We start from the raw sequence: 21,159 nt of genomic DNA on the forward strand, positions 1-21,159 counted from the left end.
CTATTCTCCCCCATAACCTCCCCCACACAGCCAAGAGTAGAGTAGAAAGATCAAAAAAACCTGAGCATGTACACGGAGAGTGGGTAGGACAGAGGTCTTAGAGGTGATGTGGGTGACACAGACAGTGTGAGGGGGATGGGAGAGGGAATTGGAAGGGGGAAGGTGCTGTGGTGTTTTGCTGGTGGTGGATGGTTCTAGAATGAGGGGAGATGGAAACGTGCAGAGAATTGGTGTCAGTGTAGCCACACACAGGGAGCCACAAATCACTACTGCATCACCGCCACACATTTTCACATGGGAAACTTGAACACCTCCTGATTCTTGAGCTTAAGTAGGGCCATAAACCGGGGCTGTAATCCTGCAACCCAACTCTGGAATGTGGAAAAGTGACATGCTAAAATAATGGATTTAATAATTGCATTTATTTCTGAATATATTTATATAACAATTATGTAAAAGGATAAATATGACCAGGTGGGTGGTTATCAAAGAAATAAGAGATTATACCTTACACAATTTGTTGTGCTCCTGTAAACACAAATGGTCCTATATAAAACATACATGAGTCTCAGTAATGCCTGGAACGGATTCAGCAAAGTGCCATAGTTAACAGGAGTTTCATATGGAGTAAGAACCTCCCCTCCCCCTTACGACTCCAGTTAATAGAAAAGACCTGGCAACGCAAAAGCATTCTAAACAGTCGCATATGCACAAAAACTTTTTGTTATTTGAATTTGTTTTAACAAAGATAGATTTTCTTCATAAAACATTGAGTAACTGTTTACGCAAATGTACCATGCATGTTTAAGATAGTAGCACCCTAGCAGTTGGCCAGAAGATGATATAGTTTCTTTATTTTGGTTAAATGCTTGTTGCTTGAATGCTTGTTGTGAGTTAAAAGGTTATTTTAGCAAAAAAAAAAACTTGGCTAGCTGATGCGAGTTAAGGAATTGTTGCGCATTGGTGTAGAACACTGATGAGAATCTAGCAGTGTTGGTATCGGAAAATAATACACACCTATCAACACTAAAATGTTCACTGGCCATGGTATAAATAATGGATAATAATCCATAAGGAAGTGTGAGGATATACCATGGTCATATGTGAATCATTAAAATATTAGGGTGGTGATTAAATTCTGTCTGAAAATTTAAACTTTAGCTCACACAATTTAATCCCTGTGCCAGTAGACCAGAAGATCTCAGAACTACTAGCCCTTAATCGGTTAACAGGGTTGTTTTAGCTCATAGAACACTGGCCAGCTGGCGTGAGGTTTAGGAAATGTTTTAAACTATTTTAAAGAGGCGGGCTGTGCTGTAATGTTACGACTACGTCATAGCCCTGTGGTTATAGAAAGTTTTTCAACACCCATCCAGCTTATCAAAATCCAGTTTTCACCCAGGTCAATGTGCAGTGCAAAATACTAAATAACAAAAATTACAGTCTACTGAAGTGTTTTATTAACTTGATTAAATATTAGCATTTCTAACACCAGCATGCCAGATAATCGTTGATGACTCTTTGGAAAGTTGACAGCCATCTCATCAGCGACCATATCAACACCAAGCAACTGTAAGAAACCGTCTGGTACTGAAATTGTTTAGTGTGCTTTAGATTAGGTTAAAATAATTGCCCTAATCAGGTGGCGATAACCTTGCTTACATTTTCCGTACTCACATGAACCCTTCTGCAACGCAGCTGTTGTCTGTCTGCCAACTTTTCATTTAAAGGTTTTACCAGATGTTATATTGTGTTTTTGTTTGTTAAGATGAGTCTGTGAAATTCTGACAATTATACTAGAGTTATACTATATACTATACTATAGTTGATGTCTACAGTCGTAATTTGCCATCAAATTACAGCTTTGACCAGCTGTTTTTACATCCAATGTACCAAAAGTCAGTTTCAGTTCAATGGTTTGAGCAAACATTGACTTAATTAATAGCATCAGTTAAATATAAAACATTTTACACCTCATTTTGGGTAAAAACATTATTTTCCCTCTATTAATTCGAAGTATCAAAATGGCACAATAGTGAAATATCTAATGCCGCTTTTCCACCGCACATGTAGCTCGACTCGACTCGACACGACTCGACACGGCAGCAGCACGGGTCGTTTTCCACCGCAAATAGTACCTCCTGGACGTGGGCGGGGTCGGCTGCGCGAAAGGGCCGTGACGTATTTTTGTACGCGACGCAAACAACACCTACGCAACCCACACATGGAGAGAACCCACATAACAACAATGGAGGACATCGATAACATTACTATTATTAGCTGGCATGTTGAAGAAGTTGAAGAAGTGGAATATGTTGGCTGCGGCGCTGCTATGGCTATTACCAGCATGGTTGCCATGTCGCTCTCGTGACTTCGTCACACTCTCTAGCCAATCAGTGGCCGGCCGTCTGCCGACGTCACCTTTTAGCATCGGCTCAGCCGCTTGGAACCTAGAGCGAGGCGGTACTAGAAACAGCAGCCACTTCAGGTACCAGATACCATGTTTTCGCGGTGGAAACGCAAAAAATGCGAGCTGAGTCGAGTCGTGTCGAGCTGGTACCATGCAGTGGAAAAGCGGCATAAGCCAACTGGTTTAAATAGCAGTGTTTCCCCTACATGCACCTAGCAGCTGCTGAAATATGACCGCCGCTGCTGAATTATTATTATTTATATTTTAAGAGGAGAGGACAGCTTCAGCTTATCTCTTTAAAATACGAATGTTGTATTATTTTGTGCTACGCAAAATAAAGCATATAAAAGGAGAGGAGACCTCCGTCTTATCTCTTTAAAAAACGAATGTTATATTATTTTGTGCTACCGACGCTTCATATCGAGGTCAATTCACACACCTGTGAGTAAAGCAAAGCTATAAACGGAGAGGAACTTCTGCAAAGTCGGAAATAAATAGGCAGATTCAGAGTTTGCGGTTCAATAGATCAGTGAAATATCGTTGCGACACAATTGACACCTCTAGCTAAATGTAGTAACCTAGAGAACCAGCTACAACATTGTTTTCATCCAAACGAGCCGTCTTTAGCGAACTGTGAAATAAATTGGCTTCTATGAGCTGTCGGCTTTCAGCCGCGAGTTTAGGGACCATCTGCAAAGCGCAAAACTGAAAAGAACCACAATTGAAAACTTCAATAGCGTCGCCATTATTGACTCTAGAGCCCCACAATTTCTTCCATAGAGGTATGGTCTCTTTATGGTCCTCCTACAACCTTTAGTTTTGAAAAAATATATCTCTTCTTATTTTTGAGGATTTTCTATCCAGCAACAACTTCAATAGCGACATCATTATTGACTAGAGCCCCAAAACTCGTTCCATAGAGGCATGGCCTCTTTATCGTCCTACTACAACCTTCAATTTTGAAAAATATATCTCATCTCATTTTTGAGGATTTTTTATATTAGGAACAATTTCAATAGCGTTGCCATTATTGACTCTAGAGCCCCAAAACGTTTTCCATATAGGCATGGGCTCTTTATGGTCTTACTGCAACCTTTAGTTTTGAAAAAAATATCGCTACTTAATTTTAAGGAATTTATTTTTAGCAAAAATGTCAATATACATTGTTTTTAAGCAACAATTTCAGTAGTGTTGCCATTATCGACTCTAGAGTCCCAAAACTTGTTCAATAGAGGCATGGCCACTTATGGTCCTACTACAACCTTTGTGATGGGGAGAGGGGAGGGAGTGGAAAGATGCATTGATTGGAGGCACAGACCTTTTCGATTTTTTAGTATTTGTGTCTATCTATATATTTTTTAAATAAATGTAAACAATTGTTTTCAAGATTATACTTGTATTATGTTCAATCTCTCCAAATTTCCCCTGCTCATTATTGGGCACAAATGTACTGTATGTACACCCTTCTGATGCTGGCAGACACATAGAAACCTCTCTGCAGGGTGCGCTTTGCGAGCACAAAAAATAAACGTTTCACCTCCGCTGCCTCAACTCCATCCTAGGGGAAACACTGAATAGACAGATATTTACAGCTTCATGTAAACCCTGTCTCGTTGTTTGATTGCAAAATAAGTGTTTGTATTTAATGGCAGCATGGAAACATCGCCCGGCACAAGAGCACTACTGTAAACGCTGTAAGCAGTGTGATCGTTATGCTTTTTGAATAACAAACTTTGCAATTCATTGAAGTTAAGGACAAGCAACACGCCTGTCTCAGGGATAGTTGTGTCAGACTGGGTGAGCCGTGTCACGTTTAAGTTCACGGGGTTTGAAAGAAAGGGCATTGTGTCACCAACAGAACAGGCCTTGTCCATCTAAACCCCTGTCACTCCGCCTATCCTTACCCTCCCTCTGGTCCCCCAACCCCCTGCTAGCATCCTAGCCCCTGTGTTGCCATCTCTTAGCCTTGCTTGTCGAGGGATGGAGGATGAGTGGCTGGCTGTCAGGGAACGGAGAGGAGCAGCCGTGTAGAAAAGGACCGGTCTAAATCAGACACTGCCTGAGGCAGGGAACAAAATCAAAGAGGGGAAGGAGAAAAAAACCAACAACAGCAAAAAGGCCACACCAATAGCAAGGATGGTGCACTTTGGGAATGCCAATGAGGCAAGGGTCTTTTTTCTATTCACTTCCTGTGAACCGCCAAGTGCTGCCGTGGATGTGTGGGCGGTTTGTGCTCTGTACGCCTACCGGGCGATTGAATGCAAGCTGCTTTGTAGATTAGCAGTGTGCATCATTTCACATTCATGGTGGAAAACAAGGGCGCTGACTGAAGGCCTAGGAAAACAAAATGGTAGCGTGGTGGTAATGGTAGCAATACATCCTATTTCTATCGAATTTTTCGGTCAAAGGTAGGAATGGCCAGAGCGTCTATCAACTTTCAATTGGACTGTGCTACAGAAGGAACTGCCAGAAGGATTTAAAAGCCGTCCTACTCTGTATCCTGAGTGACAAAGTGCTGCTATCTGGGTGCAACAAGCTCCTGTCTGTGTATGCCTAAGGAAAACAGACATAGGGCCACCTAAGAAATTACTGCCAGATACTACTAGAGCATGCTGCATGCATTCTGTGTAAATGAGGGCTCCACACCATTCCCAGAGGCAGCTAAGCATATTCACATTCAACAGTGGAAATGCTTCATTAAGAAAGACTGAGAAATAGCAATTCATTCACAGAGTTTGTTGTAGCCTACCTTATGGCTTCATTTAGAATACCGAGTACTTCATTTATCAATACAAAAATACCATGAAAAAAAACTAAATAAAAAGTTATTTGGTCAGAGCTGTTTTAACTTATGCTCCAAGAGTGGCCCAGATGGTGTGCTCTGGTATCTGTAGCAGGAATGGCTCAGAAGTGTAAACAGCACATGGGGTGAGACCACATCACTTACCGTCTTCAGTTTCCTGCCACACAATGCCTTCCAGATTAACGCTGGTACCTGGCTCGCATGGGCCCAGGCACTCGGGCTCTGTGGCCAGCGCCACGTCAGACGTGTTCACTGCCACAGAGCGCGTGCGGACCATTATTTGCTCACACGGCGAGGATATCTCGCTGTTACCCACTGCGGGTAGGAGATGAAGTGGGGGAGGGGCTGGCGTGGACACCGGAGACTCCATCTGTAGAGCAGAGAGCAGAGGGGGAAAGACAAGAGACACTTCAGAAACCACTAGATAAACAGAGCAGCAGAGCAGATGTCGGCAGATACAGAGGAAGCGGATGCCGCGGGTATAGGAAGTGACTACATTTTCTGTTGAGCTGCATGAGATACAGTGTGGAATTCCGCCGGCCATTAAGGGTAAACCGATGCGGCTCGGTCAGCATAGTGCTGCAGCGGCTGCCATGTAGATAACTCTTTCTTTAACCTTCCACAGAGGGATGTGATGCAGAAGGTTGGGGTCAACTGGTCTCGGCAAGCTCTGCGGTTTATTCAAACCCGCCCCCCCCACCCCTTTTCTTTGCTCTCCCAAAGCCTTGGCAGATAAACCCGTTATTAAGGGCGTATTCACACCAGGAAAGTCCTTTAGTTGGCTCTCTTTCCGGTCCGGACCAAAATACAATGTTTATTATTTGGTTTGGTGCGGTTCTTTTTCACATTGCAATTTTCGCAACAGTCCCTGAATATGACAACAAACCCACATGTGTGCAAAGAACGTTCAATCATTGGACAAAAAGGTCTGGGGGGGGAAAGCGCCGGTGAAAGTAATCAATCATGGATATCCAGCATGATACACATTGATCTGTCTGCAGACCAGTCGGATTCCTTCTCCCTAATCCAGATGCAGAATGTGTAAATGCGTCGGCATTTTTATGCGTGTTCTCCACCTCCAGCATACTTTTTACGTGCTTTTGTCGGACAGTCGTGTGAAAATTAGTCGTGGCACAACGTGGCACAAAGAGGAGAGGGCGCCACAACAAGCTACATTGTAAACAAGGTAGTGCACGGTCAGTATTGACTGTCTAGTTGTACTAATTTATTCTAGAACAGTTGTCCTCAACCTTTGACTTTAGGTGTACCACTAAATTGTCATCAAGTTTTTATAAATAGGCATGTGGTGTCTGAGCTTTTTTGTGTGTGGGTTTTACTTTTTTCATCAAGTGAGTCTTGAACCCGAATTGGGATTTGAATGCCTACTTAACAAACGAAAAATACAAAGAATCTGGTTCATCATATGTCAGGTTGATGGTGGTATTGTGATTAGGGGTGCAACAGATCACAAAACTCATGGTTCGGATTGCGTCACGGGTCGGATAATTTTCGGATCACCAACAACAAAAAATACAAATGTGACTTTAAATAAAATCTTCAAATGTCTAAAAACAAAATAAGTGAACAATTAGGTAATAATCCTGCTTCCTTTAAGCAAGCTAAATATAAAAAAAAAACTTAAAGGTCCCATGACATGCTATTTTATGTATTCTTTAATATAGGTATTAGTGGGCAACTAACACAGTATTCAAAGACGTTCCCTAAATTCAGCCGTGGTGCAGAGTTACAGCCACTCCGAGCCAGTCGCACATTGAGCTTCCCCCAAATGCGCTGTTTCGGTGGGCGTGTCAAGGAGGAGGGTGGGGGTGTGGCCCTGAGCAGCTTGCAGCCACCATGCGCTCTGTTTACAGTGGATGTATCGCAATGGCGAGACGCACACCCTTTAGCCGTGTTCTGTAAATATTCTAGAACACACGGGAGTCCTGGAGCTCTGTATCTAAATATTATCATATAGCCTACACAGATATCTATATCATATAATATATATTATCACGGCCAAAAGCTGTGTGAGCCGATATTATTATATTATACTCAAACGACCGCGTTGGGTTCTCCGACGTTCCTGGTTCTTCAACGTCCACATCAATGTGAATACACACACTGTAACGCAAGTGTTTCTTGTCGGTTCTTTGACGTGTCTTGTATTTCCACAACGAGACTGTCGTGGGGGTTATCTGAGCCATGGTTGAGAAGGAATTGGGGGAAAGGAACTTTGGTTTGACTCGCTGAAGTACATGAACTGCGACATGCCGCCGGTTGCCGCGAGGCACCATCACCCGGCAGCGGGCAGCCGGCAGCGCGCGGTTCAGTCGACTTCAGGTTGATGTGAAAGTGGAAGAAGCAGAGACGTCGCAGAACCCGACAAAGTCGTTTGTGATTCATAATATCGTCTGGAGGCGCACACAATATGTTATATGATATAGATATCTATGTATTATATGATATTATTTAGATATAGAGCTCCAGGACTATAACGCAAGTGTTGTACACTTCCTTGTTATTTGGATAACCGTTCTGCTGTTGGTGTGATGGCGCATTCTCCTCCTTGTCGTGGTTCATGGTCTTGAGGGAGTCAAAGCCAAAGTTCCTTCCCCCCAATTCATTCTCAACCTTGGCTGAGATAACCCCCAATACGAGTCTCGTTGTAGAAATACCAGAGACGAGAGTCTGACGCGTTATGCGCCATCACACCAACAGCAGAACGGTTATCCAAATAACAAGGAAGTGTACAACACTTGCGTTACAGTCCTGGAGCTCTATATCTAAATAATATCATATAATACATAGATATCTATATCATATAACATATTGTGTGCGCCTCCAGACGATATTATGAATCACAAACGACTTTGTCGGGTTCTGCGACGTCTCTGGTTCTTCCACTTTCACATCAACCTGAAGTCGACTGAACCGCGCGCTGCCTGCTGCCGGGCGATGGTGCCTCGCGGCAACCGGCGGCATGTCGCAGTTCATGTACTTCAGCGAGTCAAACCAAAGTTCCTTTCCCCCAATTCCTTCTCAACCATGGCTCAGATAACCCCCACGACAGTCTCGTTGTGGAAATACAAGACACGTCAAAGAACCGACAAGAAACACTTGCGTTACAGTGTGTGTATTCACACACACACATGTGGCGCTCGCACGGTCGAGTCTCATTGGCGGGCCAACGTCTCTGGGCGGGCCAGGCAGAGTAAGGGGAGGAGCTGAGATTCCTGATGACGTCATGAGCACAGAATTCCAAATCAGTGCGCTTGAGCCTCCGTTTTTTCGAAGGCGAGCAGAACAGCTAGTGCTAGTTTTACACCAAACGCAAGTTTTAGCCACTGGGGGACCATAGGCAGGCTAGGGGAACTCATATTTATATTAGAAAACCTCCCAAAGTGAGATTTTCATGTCATGGGACCTTTAACACAATATGTCCTTCCAAAGTATAAATTAAAATCTTAAAATATTTTAAAACAAAATAAAGTGCAGTCCGAGACATTATTCCTTCTTTTTAACATGGATAGTAAATAAAAAACCTGTGTCCAAAGGAAGCACAGCAGACCTTGATATACAACTTTAAATTTAGGATGTCTGCATTGCCTGGGGAGAGTTTAGACTAGTCTACACTCGCCCCAGGCAATGCAGATATCCTCATCTTTTTTTTTTTTGTAGTATCGTAGCGAAATACATTTTCTGTCGTGTTTTATTTAGCATTTTGTAAATCCATTGATTTCTGTTGGAAGACTCGTTGCTCGTTGACCGGAAACGGAAAGGGGGGCTGGTTGTAGTCTTTTCGCTCGGTTCTAGCCCTACTGTTGATACGGAGAACCGAGCGAAAAGACTACAACCAAACATAAACCGCCCCCATTGTGTTTCCATATTAGTTTCAATGGGATTTACAAAATGCCAAATAAAGCACGACAGAAACTGTATTTCGCTACAATACTTGATTAGGAACATCAACGAACACCACTAACCACTCGGTGAGTTGCACATTTCTGCAAACGATAATTTAGGGTTGTTTTAAGGACAGGTTTGTGAATGCCCGTGGCCAGCCATTCTAAAGCAGGCAGGGGCGATTCGAAATGAGCAAAATACCTGAGACAGGACCAATACTTAACATTTCGGTGTCAACCACTATATTTCATCCTAGACTAACCAGAAAGGGGGCTCAATGTGCTAAATACCGGAATTGCCCTTTAAACATGCGCCGATCACGTGAACGCACAAAAAAATGTTTTGTTGCATAATCAGCCGATACGCGGATCACTTGCATCCCGAAAACCGTTAGGGTTGATCCGTGTGGATCAAAGGTAACTCGTTTGCACTACTAATTCGGATGATATTGGACTCAGAGACAACGTTGTAGTAGACCTTGAAAGCAAATAGACAATGCTCCATATAGGCAGATAAATCAAAAATCAATGATGAAATCCAAGAGATCAGTAGTTAATTACAGTGGGGCAAAAAAGTATTTAGTCAGCCACCAATTGTGCAAGTTCTCCCACTTAAAAAGATGAGGCCTGTAATTTTTTATTTTATTTTTTCATAGGTATACCTCAGCTATGAGAGACAAAATGAAAAAAAAAATCCAGAAAATCTCATTGTCTGATTTTTTTAAGAATTTATTTGCAAATTATGGTGGAAAATAAGTTTTTGGTCACCTACAAACCAGAAAGGTCTCTGGCTGTCACAGACCTGTAACTTCTTCTTTAAGAGGCTCCTCTGTCCTCCACTCGTTACCTGTATTAATGGCACCTGTTTGAACGCCTTATCAGTATAAAAGACACCTGTCCACAACCTCAAACAGTCACACTCCAAACTCCACTATGGCCAAGACCAAAGAGCTGTCAAAGGACACCAGAAACACAATTGTAGACCTGCACCAGGCTGGGAAGTCTGAATCTGCAATAGGTAAGCAGCTTGGTGTGAAGAAATCAACTGTGGGAGCAATTATTAGGAAATGGAAGGCATACAAGACCACTGATAAACTCCCTCGATCTGGGGCTCCACGCAAGATCTCACCCCGTGGGGTCAAAATGATCACAAGAACGGTGAACAAAAATCCCAGAACCACACGGGGGGACCTAGTGAATGACCTCCAGAGGGCTGGGACCAAAGTAACAAAGGCTACCATCACTAACGCACTACGCCGCCAGGGACTCAAATCCTGCAGTGCCAGACGTGTCCCCCTGCTAAAGCCAGTGCATGTCCGGGCCCGTTTGAAGTTTGCTAGAGAGCATTTGGATGATCCAGAACAGGATTGGGAGAATGTCATATGGTCAGATGAAACCAAAATATAACTTTTTGGTAAAAACTCAACTCGTCGTGTTTGGAGGAGAAAGAATGCTGAGTTGCATATAAAGAACACCATACCTACAGTGAAGCATGGGGGTGGAAACATCATGCTTTGGGGCTGTTTTTCTGCCAAGGGACCAGGACGTCTGATCCGTGTGAGGGAAAGAATGAATGGGGCCGTGTATCGTGAGATTTTGAGTGAAAACCTCCTTCGATCAGCAAGGGCACTGAAGATGAAACGTGGCTGGGTCTTTCAGCATGACAATGACCCCAAACACACCGCCCGGGCAACGAAGGAGTGGCTTCGTAAGAAGCATTTCAAGGTCCTGGAGTGGCCTAGCCATTCTCCAGATCTCAACCCCATAGAAAATCTTTGGAGGGAGTTGAAAGTCTGTGTTGCCCAGTGAAGGTCCAAAAACATCAATGCTCTAGAGGAGATCTGCATGGAGGAATGGGCCAAAATACCAGCAGCAGTGTGTGAAAACCTTGTAAAGACTTACAGAAAACGTTTGACCTCTGTCATTGCCAACAAAGGACATGTAACAAAGTATTGAGATGACCTTTTGTTATTGACCAAATACTTATTTTCCGCCATAATTTGCAAATAAATTCTTAAAAAAATCAGACAATGTGATTTTCTGGATTTTTTTTTCATTTTGTCTCTCATAGCTGAGGTATACCTATGGGAAAAAAATAATAATTACAGGCCTCTCATCTTTTTAAGTGGGAGAACTTGCACAATTGGTGGCTGACTAAATACTTTTTTGCCCCACTGTATATTGATAAATAATGTCTACAAAAAAATGGGCAGTGTATTATATTTCAATTTGTAACAACATTTCACAGTTGAAAACGATGATCTGCAGAACTGGTAATGCTGCTTTAACAAAATCATCATTACCCACGACAATGCATTTCACCACCATTGAGGCACGGTGAGCATATTATGACAATGAGGGTATCCAGTAGTAGTACCACTGCTGAGGGTATCCTCAACAGCTGCTTATGAGGTACAGTGAACATTTTTATATCTTCCACCCTTCAAATGGGCATATTTCATGGTTAACTAAAGAATGCCTACTGCTCTTGATCCTATGTCGATGAACAAATTAAAGTGGCAGTGGCAGGAGCTGCAGTGAGCCGGGCCTAATGACATTGTGACCGTTCTTTCACCTTCTGATGCATGATGTGGACAACCTGCAGGCGGGGCTCAGTCAATGGGACAGCGCAGGTAATCACCTGGGCTGTCAAAACTGCTGCGATGCCGCTGGCCACCGACACTTCCAACGTGACAAGAGGCTGGCGAAAATTGCAAACAACCGCATGCAAGGGTTTCCTTTACTTGTCAAACATTTTGTGCTTCTATGCGTGTGCAAGAGTGCGTGGACAACTATGAAACATTGAAACCAATCATTCAAAACCCCAAAAAACAATATGCCAAAGCATGAACTCGCATAGCAAGATCTTATTTTTTATTATTATTATTCCAAAAAAGATTTTTTAAAGGGTCACATGATGTGAGGCCTGGCAATTCAAAAGTCAGACACAAGAAGCAAATTGTTATGACTTTTGGGATATGGGGAGGAGGTAGGTTAAAAGTCACCCAAGTGTTGAGTTCAACTATTCCCAGGAGTCATCAACTCTGGCCTCTGGGGGAGGGGTATTGTAACATCAACTCTCCAAAGACTAAACATTAAGCTTTGGACACACGCTGGGTCCTAAACAGCCACAGCCACTTCCAGCAAACACATGCTCATATTGATGATCAATGATTTGGAGCGTCAATGTTCTTTGTAAGGAATTTCTCAATTTCTCTAAGATCAAACTAGTAACCACAATAATTACTAGGGGCCAAGCACAAAATGCTAGGGAACCAATTGTAATCGTTAGTTTTATTATTATTCTGCCAGATTGACATACACAACAAAAACTGCTGTGTCGCTTTATAGGAAACTTTCTACAGCTGTAAAGGCTGACAAAATATTAATGACAAGAAGAGAAGAACAATTTACACTGATTGGGCGATAGGGGGGGGCTATATCAATCGTCCAAAAGTGCAAACTTTGAACAAGCATAACTCACCTCTGTGACTTAGACATGAAACTTTACACACATGTGCATATTCCCATGGCGAACAAATGACCCATGAACTTATGACTTCAGCCTGGATACATTTTCAGTTAAATCGGTTAAAAACACTAAATTCTCTAAGGATCCTAGTTTTTTTTAACTTAAAACAAAATCCTTTAGCACATATATTTTAAGAACCAATTTCTTCGATCGGACAATAAGGGAAGTCTTTAAATACAACAAAATAAAGCCCTTAGGAGCTATTATCTTCTAAAAAGAGGGTTATCTTCTAAAAACACATAAAAACGTATGCTTAAATCAACATCAAGATGGACTACTATGATCATGTGTCCAAATCAAAAGTTATTCAGGATGAAATTCTGAACAAGATGATATCCAACAATTTTCAATTAGGACATGGCATCAAAATGGGGTGGCCTTTGACTAAGATTACCACAGTTCATAGGCCGAATGTTTGATTTCAGCGAGACCAACTTGGTGACTGTTCAAGTAAGACAAACTCAATTTGCAAAACAACATGGCCAGAGGCTATAAATGGTCCACATTTTACTTAACAGCAATAGGCGGGGTAAACTTAACCAAATCTAGATCAAAGTCCAAAATGTATCCAGATCGGAGCCATAGGGTCTGCTGGGTTTAAGGGTTTCCTTCAAGCCAATATGTACTGTTCATTGTTTTCAACCAATGGTAAGCTAGCCTGGCTCTGCCCGCCTAAGTACTTCCGCTCAATTTGAATTTCCCTTCAGTACTAGGTATGGACCTGCTGTATGTAATTTGGTTTTCTGCGCTACCAGAAAACCTGCGCTCCCAATCAGCGAACATAGGGCGTGTCTGAGAACAATGACGATAAAGTCGTGCGCCGAAAGCGGCGTGTTGTCAACGATTAGACCCAGCTTCGAAAGTTGACTGCATACATCATCTCTGGCCTTACTATAAAATATTGATTTACAATGTGCAATATTTCCCAGATAAATTAAATTCGACGAACAAAACCTGCAGCTGTCGTTGACGGACATTTTCGTGCAGACGCGCAAGGTGTTTGGTTTGTGTACAAACTGCGCATGATTCCCGGCGCATGACATACGTCACAACCAAACGTTAGCGATTGGTTATGGCAGATCCAGAGTGGCACTGGGCAGATCCAATCATTTTAAACTTCAACAGACACCCGCCTTCAAGTGAGTTAACGTTTGTCAATTGATTAGGTCCAGACTCTCTGTACAAATGAAATGAAGTGAAGTACGAGAGTCTGGCTAATGGTAAGCACTTGTAGCATATAAAGCAGGAAGAATATTAAAAAGGATAAATTCCTAACAATACAGTAGGGGATGTCCGATACCATTTTTTCACTTCCGATACCGATACTGCAGCTTTGGCAAATTGCGATATCAGTCTGATACGGTACTTTGTTTTACCCTTGAACAAATAATTATAAAATATTTGAAAGCACTTGCTCATGATGGCCAATTACCACCCTAAAAACATGTCACTCAAATGAAAAAGCGTTGAAACCCAACATTTTCTACCCCCGAAAGGGGTTGGTCCATGATAATAAAATAAACGGAACTATAAAATGCATTTCCTGCAGAAAATGCGGTGAGTGCTGTAATGCAAAGCGAGGTTGAAATATTTTCTAAAGCTGCATAGTTTAAAACGTAAAGAAAAGTTGAAAAAAATAAAAAAAGTAGCTTAAATCAAGTGAAAAGATTTAAACAGAGTTCAAAAGTCTAAATGGAGTAAAAAATGGAAAATTACAAATAGTTTAAGTAATAAAGTTTGAATATATTTGAGATAAAATATAGTATAGCTGAGCTGAGCTGTGTGTCTACCGTAAGTACATCGGATATGTAAGAAGCAGCTAGCCTCTAGCCATATAAAAGGGGTCCCCACACAGAAACGCTCGATATATAATAATCATACAGTGACACAAAGAAACACACACAGATCCCTGCACTCCGCTGTCACTTGGAAGTCATGACAGACACTGCAGGTGCGGTCCGTAGTACAGCGCCGACTTTAATACGGTCTCAAATAAAACCGGAGATATACAAGACGACTGATGGCAGGATAATTGAGGAGGATGAACTGCTTAATTTCCTAGCTAACTAGATTAAGACTAAGCCAGGGTGAGATTGTGTTAATGGCAGCAAACACGTTTCACTCCGAGTCTATCGAAGCCTCCAAGAAAGTTTTGTTTGAGTTATGCACCGCTACTACACAGCGGTGCGTTGGTTATAAAGGACAGCACAAAGATTCCAACAATATAAAACTCTGCCTTAAAGTGCTGTATGAATGCGGAGAGAACATTCCTCCTTTCACTCTGACGATGAACTGCCACCAATGACATACTCCAGCTTGGATGTCACATGCCTGCTACGGAGGGTGGATCAGCTGTGGGCTGAGGTGGGTGCACTGAGACACGTAACTCAGCTCCAGGCGGGTGTCTGCGAGCAGGTTCGGACCGTAGCTGAGGAAATCAACCACTGAGTAGGGCCATATGAAATCCGTTTTATTTTTTTCCAAATTCCGTTTTATTTTTTTCCAAATTCCGTTTTTTCCGTTTTAATTTTCATTAATTCCGTTTTTACACTGAAAATCATCAGAACGAGTGTCAAATAAGTGCGAACGAATACAATTTAATCAGATAGAAGACTACATTTATTAAAACAACACAACATTGCACTGTTTTTAGTGCTTCAAATAAAAACATGACAAATATTAAAGTGCTTATAAACTCTTTTTTTATAAACTCAAATTGTTGTTTGAAGGGGCGTGCCCTGGCTACGGCGTTCATTGTTTTTCATATGGATTTTGGACTTCAAGTGGTCATCGCACGTATCTTTGCGTTTCCAATCGATAGTATGTTGACATATTCTACAAAACACCTGAGTGATAGAAGTGTTTTGGATATTGTTCGGCTCTGAATTTGGGGTTAGAACCGAATTACGGGCGCTTCAACTTCTTCTTCGGCTTCTTGTTAAGAGCGGGACCTATTGTTTGCGTGGTGGACCGGGGATTTTTTTTTAACATTGTTGTGCGAGTGACTGCTAAACATTCAGTGACGTTAATGTCACCTGTGTTGTTTCCCTTTTCCCTCGAAACTGAATTTCACCAATATAATGGCGAATTCCGCTGCATATTGTAAATGTGACGTCTGATGTGCCTTGTCCCTGTTGCATGTTATATGTGCAAGAACAGGAACCTGCTGGAAATCAGTTATTTTACTAAGACAGGCCCGTTTTAAATTGTAACTTTGTTACTTTTAATACTTTCCTGCTTAATAAAAAAAAAAAATATATATATATATATATATATATATATATATATATATATATATATATATATATATATATATATATATCAGTTGATTCCGTTTTTATTGTCCAATTCCGTGATTCCGTCCGCGTTTTCGTTATCGCGGATTTCATAGGGCCCTAACTGAGTGACTGCACTGGAGTGCCGGCCTGACGAGCCGTTCGGGGGCTGCCTCATTGAGCACTCAAGGGCCCAGAACCGCTTCATGCCTGGCCCGGGTTAACCTCCTTGAGGAGCAGGGAGTGGGAGGTGATAACTGCGGCCTGGATGGAGCTGCTGGCATGGCTGGCTCGGGATCTACCCCGGACCTGAGCACCCGGTTGAGATGTGAGGAGACTGGAGTGACAGTCGTTGGCCTCAACGTTGGGAAAATATCCAGCTGGGACAGTGTTCACCACTGGCTCTCCGCGATTCGAGTAAATTTGTAAAACATGGGCGGCCTCGTCAGAAACTATGGCTGAATATCGCTGCAGATTCTGGGGTGCGTGCTACTGTCAGCGTGCGAAAGAGGTCTGGTCCTGTATCTATCGTCGGGACTTGTGATACGAGTACTATAAAGACGGTGAAGACTAAGCTATTGAGTGTGTTTGGTACTAGGTTTTCCCCAGACCTCGATGCAGAGACGCTTTCTGTGTAAGGAAAACTTAACAGGGTAGTCACCTGGTAGTCAAAATGTCCAATATACATATAAAGATAATAGTTTTGTTATCCTAAATGTCTTTACGCCCTTGTGAAAGGTCTCGTGAAAATTACGATGAATATCTTAAAGATGAACTGAACTGAAATTTGAAGTTTAGTTGATATAACAGATGTATTGTCTGCCTTCTCATTGGTACAATAACTAAAAAGGGCTGAACTTGCTATAAGGGATTAAATTGTACGGTGAAAGTGTTACAGGGCGCCACCATATTGGATTTCAACAATCAGCTACGTCACTGGCATGGTAACCTACTCCTACTCTGTGGCTCTAGCAACCATAGCAGATAATGAGTCAGGCTCTGAGGCTCGCTGAAATGGCTACGCAAAAGCAAACAACCAGGTCTACAGGAGGATCATCTTGTTGCATTGCCCCTGGCTGCAGTGATGAATTGTATAGGGCCAAGGCAGCTGGGGTAATCATACATTTCCAAAGGCTACCTTTGAATAGGAAACCAGCTAGTCAACTGACTAACCCTCCGATGTCAATCAGCCCCTGTCATGTCAATCTCCACAAGCTAGCACCACGACCAGTGTATATAACTATTACTCAGACGATATCACAGATCTAGGTTTCCAAGATGCTAATTATACCACGACGGGTCTGTAAACAGAAGTTCCACAAATGTCCCTTTCTACTCACCCTGATGTTCGCCGACTAGCCGATTGCTGATGCAGCGGGAGTTAAACTCGAAGAAGTAGTTTCATAGTAAGATGTATCTATGCAATATCCATCAACATCCACCAGAAAGTAAACCTCCAACATCCACCTAAAGTAAATGCGACACTCGTGAATCCGCCTCGCATTTATGCTCATCCACGGGTGTATCTCCCAAAGTACATCTAACCAGTCTTTCAGGTCCCGTCCACCCGGAGCCGATTTTTTTGTGAAACCATGTTCTTTACTAGTTCCATGGTCCCAGGGTGGTTTCAAAGGACGTCGGAACGCCTGGCTGACAGATGGGGGAGCTTTCCAGGGTCGTCAGAGGCCGAGTAGCCTGATTGGATGACGGATCCGTCGCCGAAAAAGTTGAAAATGTTTCAACTTTTTGACGGAGCGCACGGTTCCACAATGCATTGCGCATCCGTCCCCATTCAAAGTCAATGGGGATCAGTCAACGGACGGAGGCAGTGGGCACGAGGCGTTAGAGAGAGCATGGCCACTTCCAAAACCTCTCTCTCGCCGCACAGCATCCGAAATGCCCTATGCATGGTTATGCAACCTAATCCCACCATTAGATGGTCAAGGTTGACCGCGACCTCTCGGCAGCAGACTGATTCAATGGCAGTGTCCATGCTCCGGCAGCACCCACACCAGTTACACCCACACGATCTGAAGGTGGAGCTGGACCCTGAAATTGATCCCTCTCCACCGGGTGGCAGTCGGGCACTACAGGCATGTCCCTCAAATGCTCAAACGCGTAACCAGCCATATTAAAATCATTGTTTTCCTGGCAGAGTGTAGAAGATGTTTGCGTGTCTCCAGCAACTACCTAATCCTACCATGCCAGTGACGTCATCGGCGCTCTAATACTAAAAGACGCATTTTCTTTTGTTGCTAAAAGAAAAGCTATATATTGATTTTTAGTGTAATTTTTTTTTATAATGGTCATAACTAACACGTTATCGATGTTGATTATTTCAGTTCAGTTCATCTTTAACAGACCGGCTTTTATCAATACTTTTAAAACAATGCTTTTTTTGTGAGGCCTGGCACACTACATCATTGCTTGACCATTGTGTTAGTACAGCTTATGTGCATGTAGCATTGGGGAATATGAGTGTTTAATATGGGGTAGCAGTGAAAGACCATATATCCCTTGCCTTTACTGTTAATAATAACAAACTAACCAAAGATTGTTGGCTTATTATAACACTGACAAAATCTAAGTAACATGCATCTGCCTAAAGTGGCTATATTGTGTAAGGAAGCCAATTGTAAGAGCATTGAGCATAAGCGAGAAACCTCTGTCCCTTGTATGATGATGTCGTTGCGGCCCCTTTATGATGGTGGGAAACCTTTTTATAATCTTTATAAGCAAAACAAAAAATCTAACATTAGACCTGCTTGGAATGAGCATGTAGCAATGTATCATACTGAGGCTCCGAAGGCCTATAAACTTTGGGTCATTGCTGGAAAACCATGCAAGGCCCTGAGCTTCAGCATAAAAAACTTTCCAAAGCCAGATTTAAGTATGCTGTCCGTTTTATATCCAGAAACGAGCAAGCTATGGAGGGGTGACTCTATCGCCAACAATTTGATGTGCAACAATGTCACTGATTTTTGGAAAGCAGCAACAGCTCTTAACAGTTGTAAACCATCCCTCCCATGTACTGTTGAAGGCGTCTCTGGTGCAGACAGTACTGCAGAATTATGGAGAGAGCATTATAATTCCTGTTAAACTGCATAAAAAGTGATCCGTATCGGGGGCGTCAGCCCACCCACTACCATACCGGGGCACAATGTGGCACCAAATTACAATGCGAGCGCGCAAAGCGCGTGAGCAAAAAAATTTTTGGCATACACATTTGTTAGACATACACATTTGTTAGACATTCTATGCTTCCAGAGGATAAAAATGTAACGCTTACTGTTTACTTCACTTCACGCCGGCCAGAGTGAATGGTCGCTGACGCTGTGCTGGACAGGTTCAAAAAGTCGATATCAAGGAGAATGATTCTCTCCTCAGTGTGTGCATTCGTCACGTACATTTCATTGCAGCGGCCGGCCAATGAGGGGAGCACCATGCATTCTATTGACGTAATTCAAATAGTAAATTTCTTCAGGGTGTCAAATTTTGTACAATCAATGTTTTGTGTCTTTACTAGGAGGACTAGTAGTACCGTGTTTCTTAAAGATAGCCTAAGATATGACGAACTCCTGGCTCTGTGTTACAGGCAACTCTCCGGCTGCAACATGCTCCGAGTGGCCGCAAGTGGATTCTAATTACTCTGTCTGTATGTCGGACTTAAATTCTTACGAAAGTGGTAGTCTATAGGCCTATTTTAAGAAAAAAAAATGCAAGCATGCATTCTGTAGATTGCCAGATGAGTCAGACTTAAATAAAAAAAAATTAAAGGTATAAATAAATAAATTAATTAAAAAATCAGTGCCCCAGGCATACCCAGGCACCGCAGATCCACAACGGGGCACGTGCCCCGGTGAAAAGGGTCTGCCGACGCCGATGATCCGTATGTGGATGAATCTGATATGTGTGTGGAAGCAATAATTATTAAAACGCAGGATTATAACATATGATGTTATGCATTTGCCTAACAATAAAGCATGTGGTTTGGACCTAATCTCGGCTGAGATTAGGCACTTCAAAAATTGGGTAGAGGTGTTGCTGCGCTGTCTCCACAGAGACAACACAGTGATATCATCATAAGCAGTTCTAACTGGAGAGAAAGTGAAATCCGCGAGTTGCTGATCATGTGAGAGAAGTTGATGAAGCATTAAACAAAGACATTGAAAGATGGTGTGATCTAGGAGATGCAGAGGATCTGTCTGCGCCCTAAATCACAGGAAACTATATATCTATATATTGTGAGGGTTCTGGTCTACTGGTATGCACACCAGAAGATGCAGATCAAATGGGGAGGCGGTATATCACCCCCCTTTGGAGTTTGCAATGGCTTCAGGCAGAGAGGGATCTTTTACCCAATTTAATTTAATTTGTATATGGATGAATTGTCTCTGCAACTGAGAGCCTGTAACACTGGGTGTGTGATTGGTGAAAGGCTGGGGAACCACCTTATGTATGCTGCTGATGACCTTGTTCTTAATCCAAATAGTGCAGGCCTTCAGGAACTAATAGTGTGATTTGAGTGCCGTTTTAAAATGTAGAACCAAACAGGGCAAATGGCTACATGTTCCTGTGTCCAAATCTGGATACAATCTTGAGGTCTGTAAAAAGATTAAATAGCTTGGCCATGTTATAACTGATCAAATGAAGGAAGATGAGAAAATATATACAGACTAGGGATGGGCATTTGAAGAAATTTCCTTGATCGAGCATCGCTAGAGTTATCGATCAATTATCGATTAATCATTAACTTTTTTCTAGGCTATATTGAAATTCCCGTTGGTAGAAAATGCAGCATGTTTTTATCAATGAAATCTTTATTCCAACAATAATGTATGGGCCAACATTAATACAATACAGTTAACTTGAAGACCTACAACTGTTTAACAGTTTTAAAATAATAAATACAGGCATTATAGGTTATAGGCCTATGCAGCGCTCGTAAAGTCCGAACAATGCGCCTACAGGCGCTCTTAAAGGTTTGGAAACGATTCAACAAGACTATCTGTAGCCTATTCCAATTACAATAAGTAGCCAAGTTATCGGACAACAATAATCAAACAAAGGCAGTTGGCTAAAAGTGGGCATTAAACGGTATAACTGTTTTGAAAAAACGGGGGGAAAAAGGCCGACATATAATGACTATAGGCTGCAGCCGGCGCGCGGAAAAGGCTCGCAACAAAAAGATGAGCCACCCATTTACAAACAATTGCATGAACTAGTCTATCTAAAAG

The 21,159-nt window shown here is 42.4% G+C and overlaps 1 protein-coding gene across 1 annotated transcript in view; it reads right to left on the reverse strand.

Moving 5' to 3' along the window:
• LOC130403229 (zinc finger protein 609-like) overlaps positions 1 to 21,159 on the reverse strand; it is a 103,533-nt gene that overhangs the window by 19,638 nt on the left and 62,736 nt on the right. The window contains exon 3 of the mRNA XM_056607480.1: positions 5,358 to 5,583. Coding sequence (XP_056463455.1) covers positions 5,358 to 5,583 — 226 coding nt within the window. The remainder of the gene's footprint in view (positions 1 to 5,357; positions 5,584 to 21,159) is intronic.

Source organism: Gadus chalcogrammus, chromosome 14 (genome assembly GCF_026213295.1).
Source record: "Gadus chalcogrammus isolate NIFS_2021 chromosome 14, NIFS_Gcha_1.0, whole genome shotgun sequence".
In the NCBI taxonomy this organism is placed as follows: domain Eukaryota; kingdom Metazoa; phylum Chordata; class Actinopteri; order Gadiformes; family Gadidae; genus Gadus; species Gadus chalcogrammus.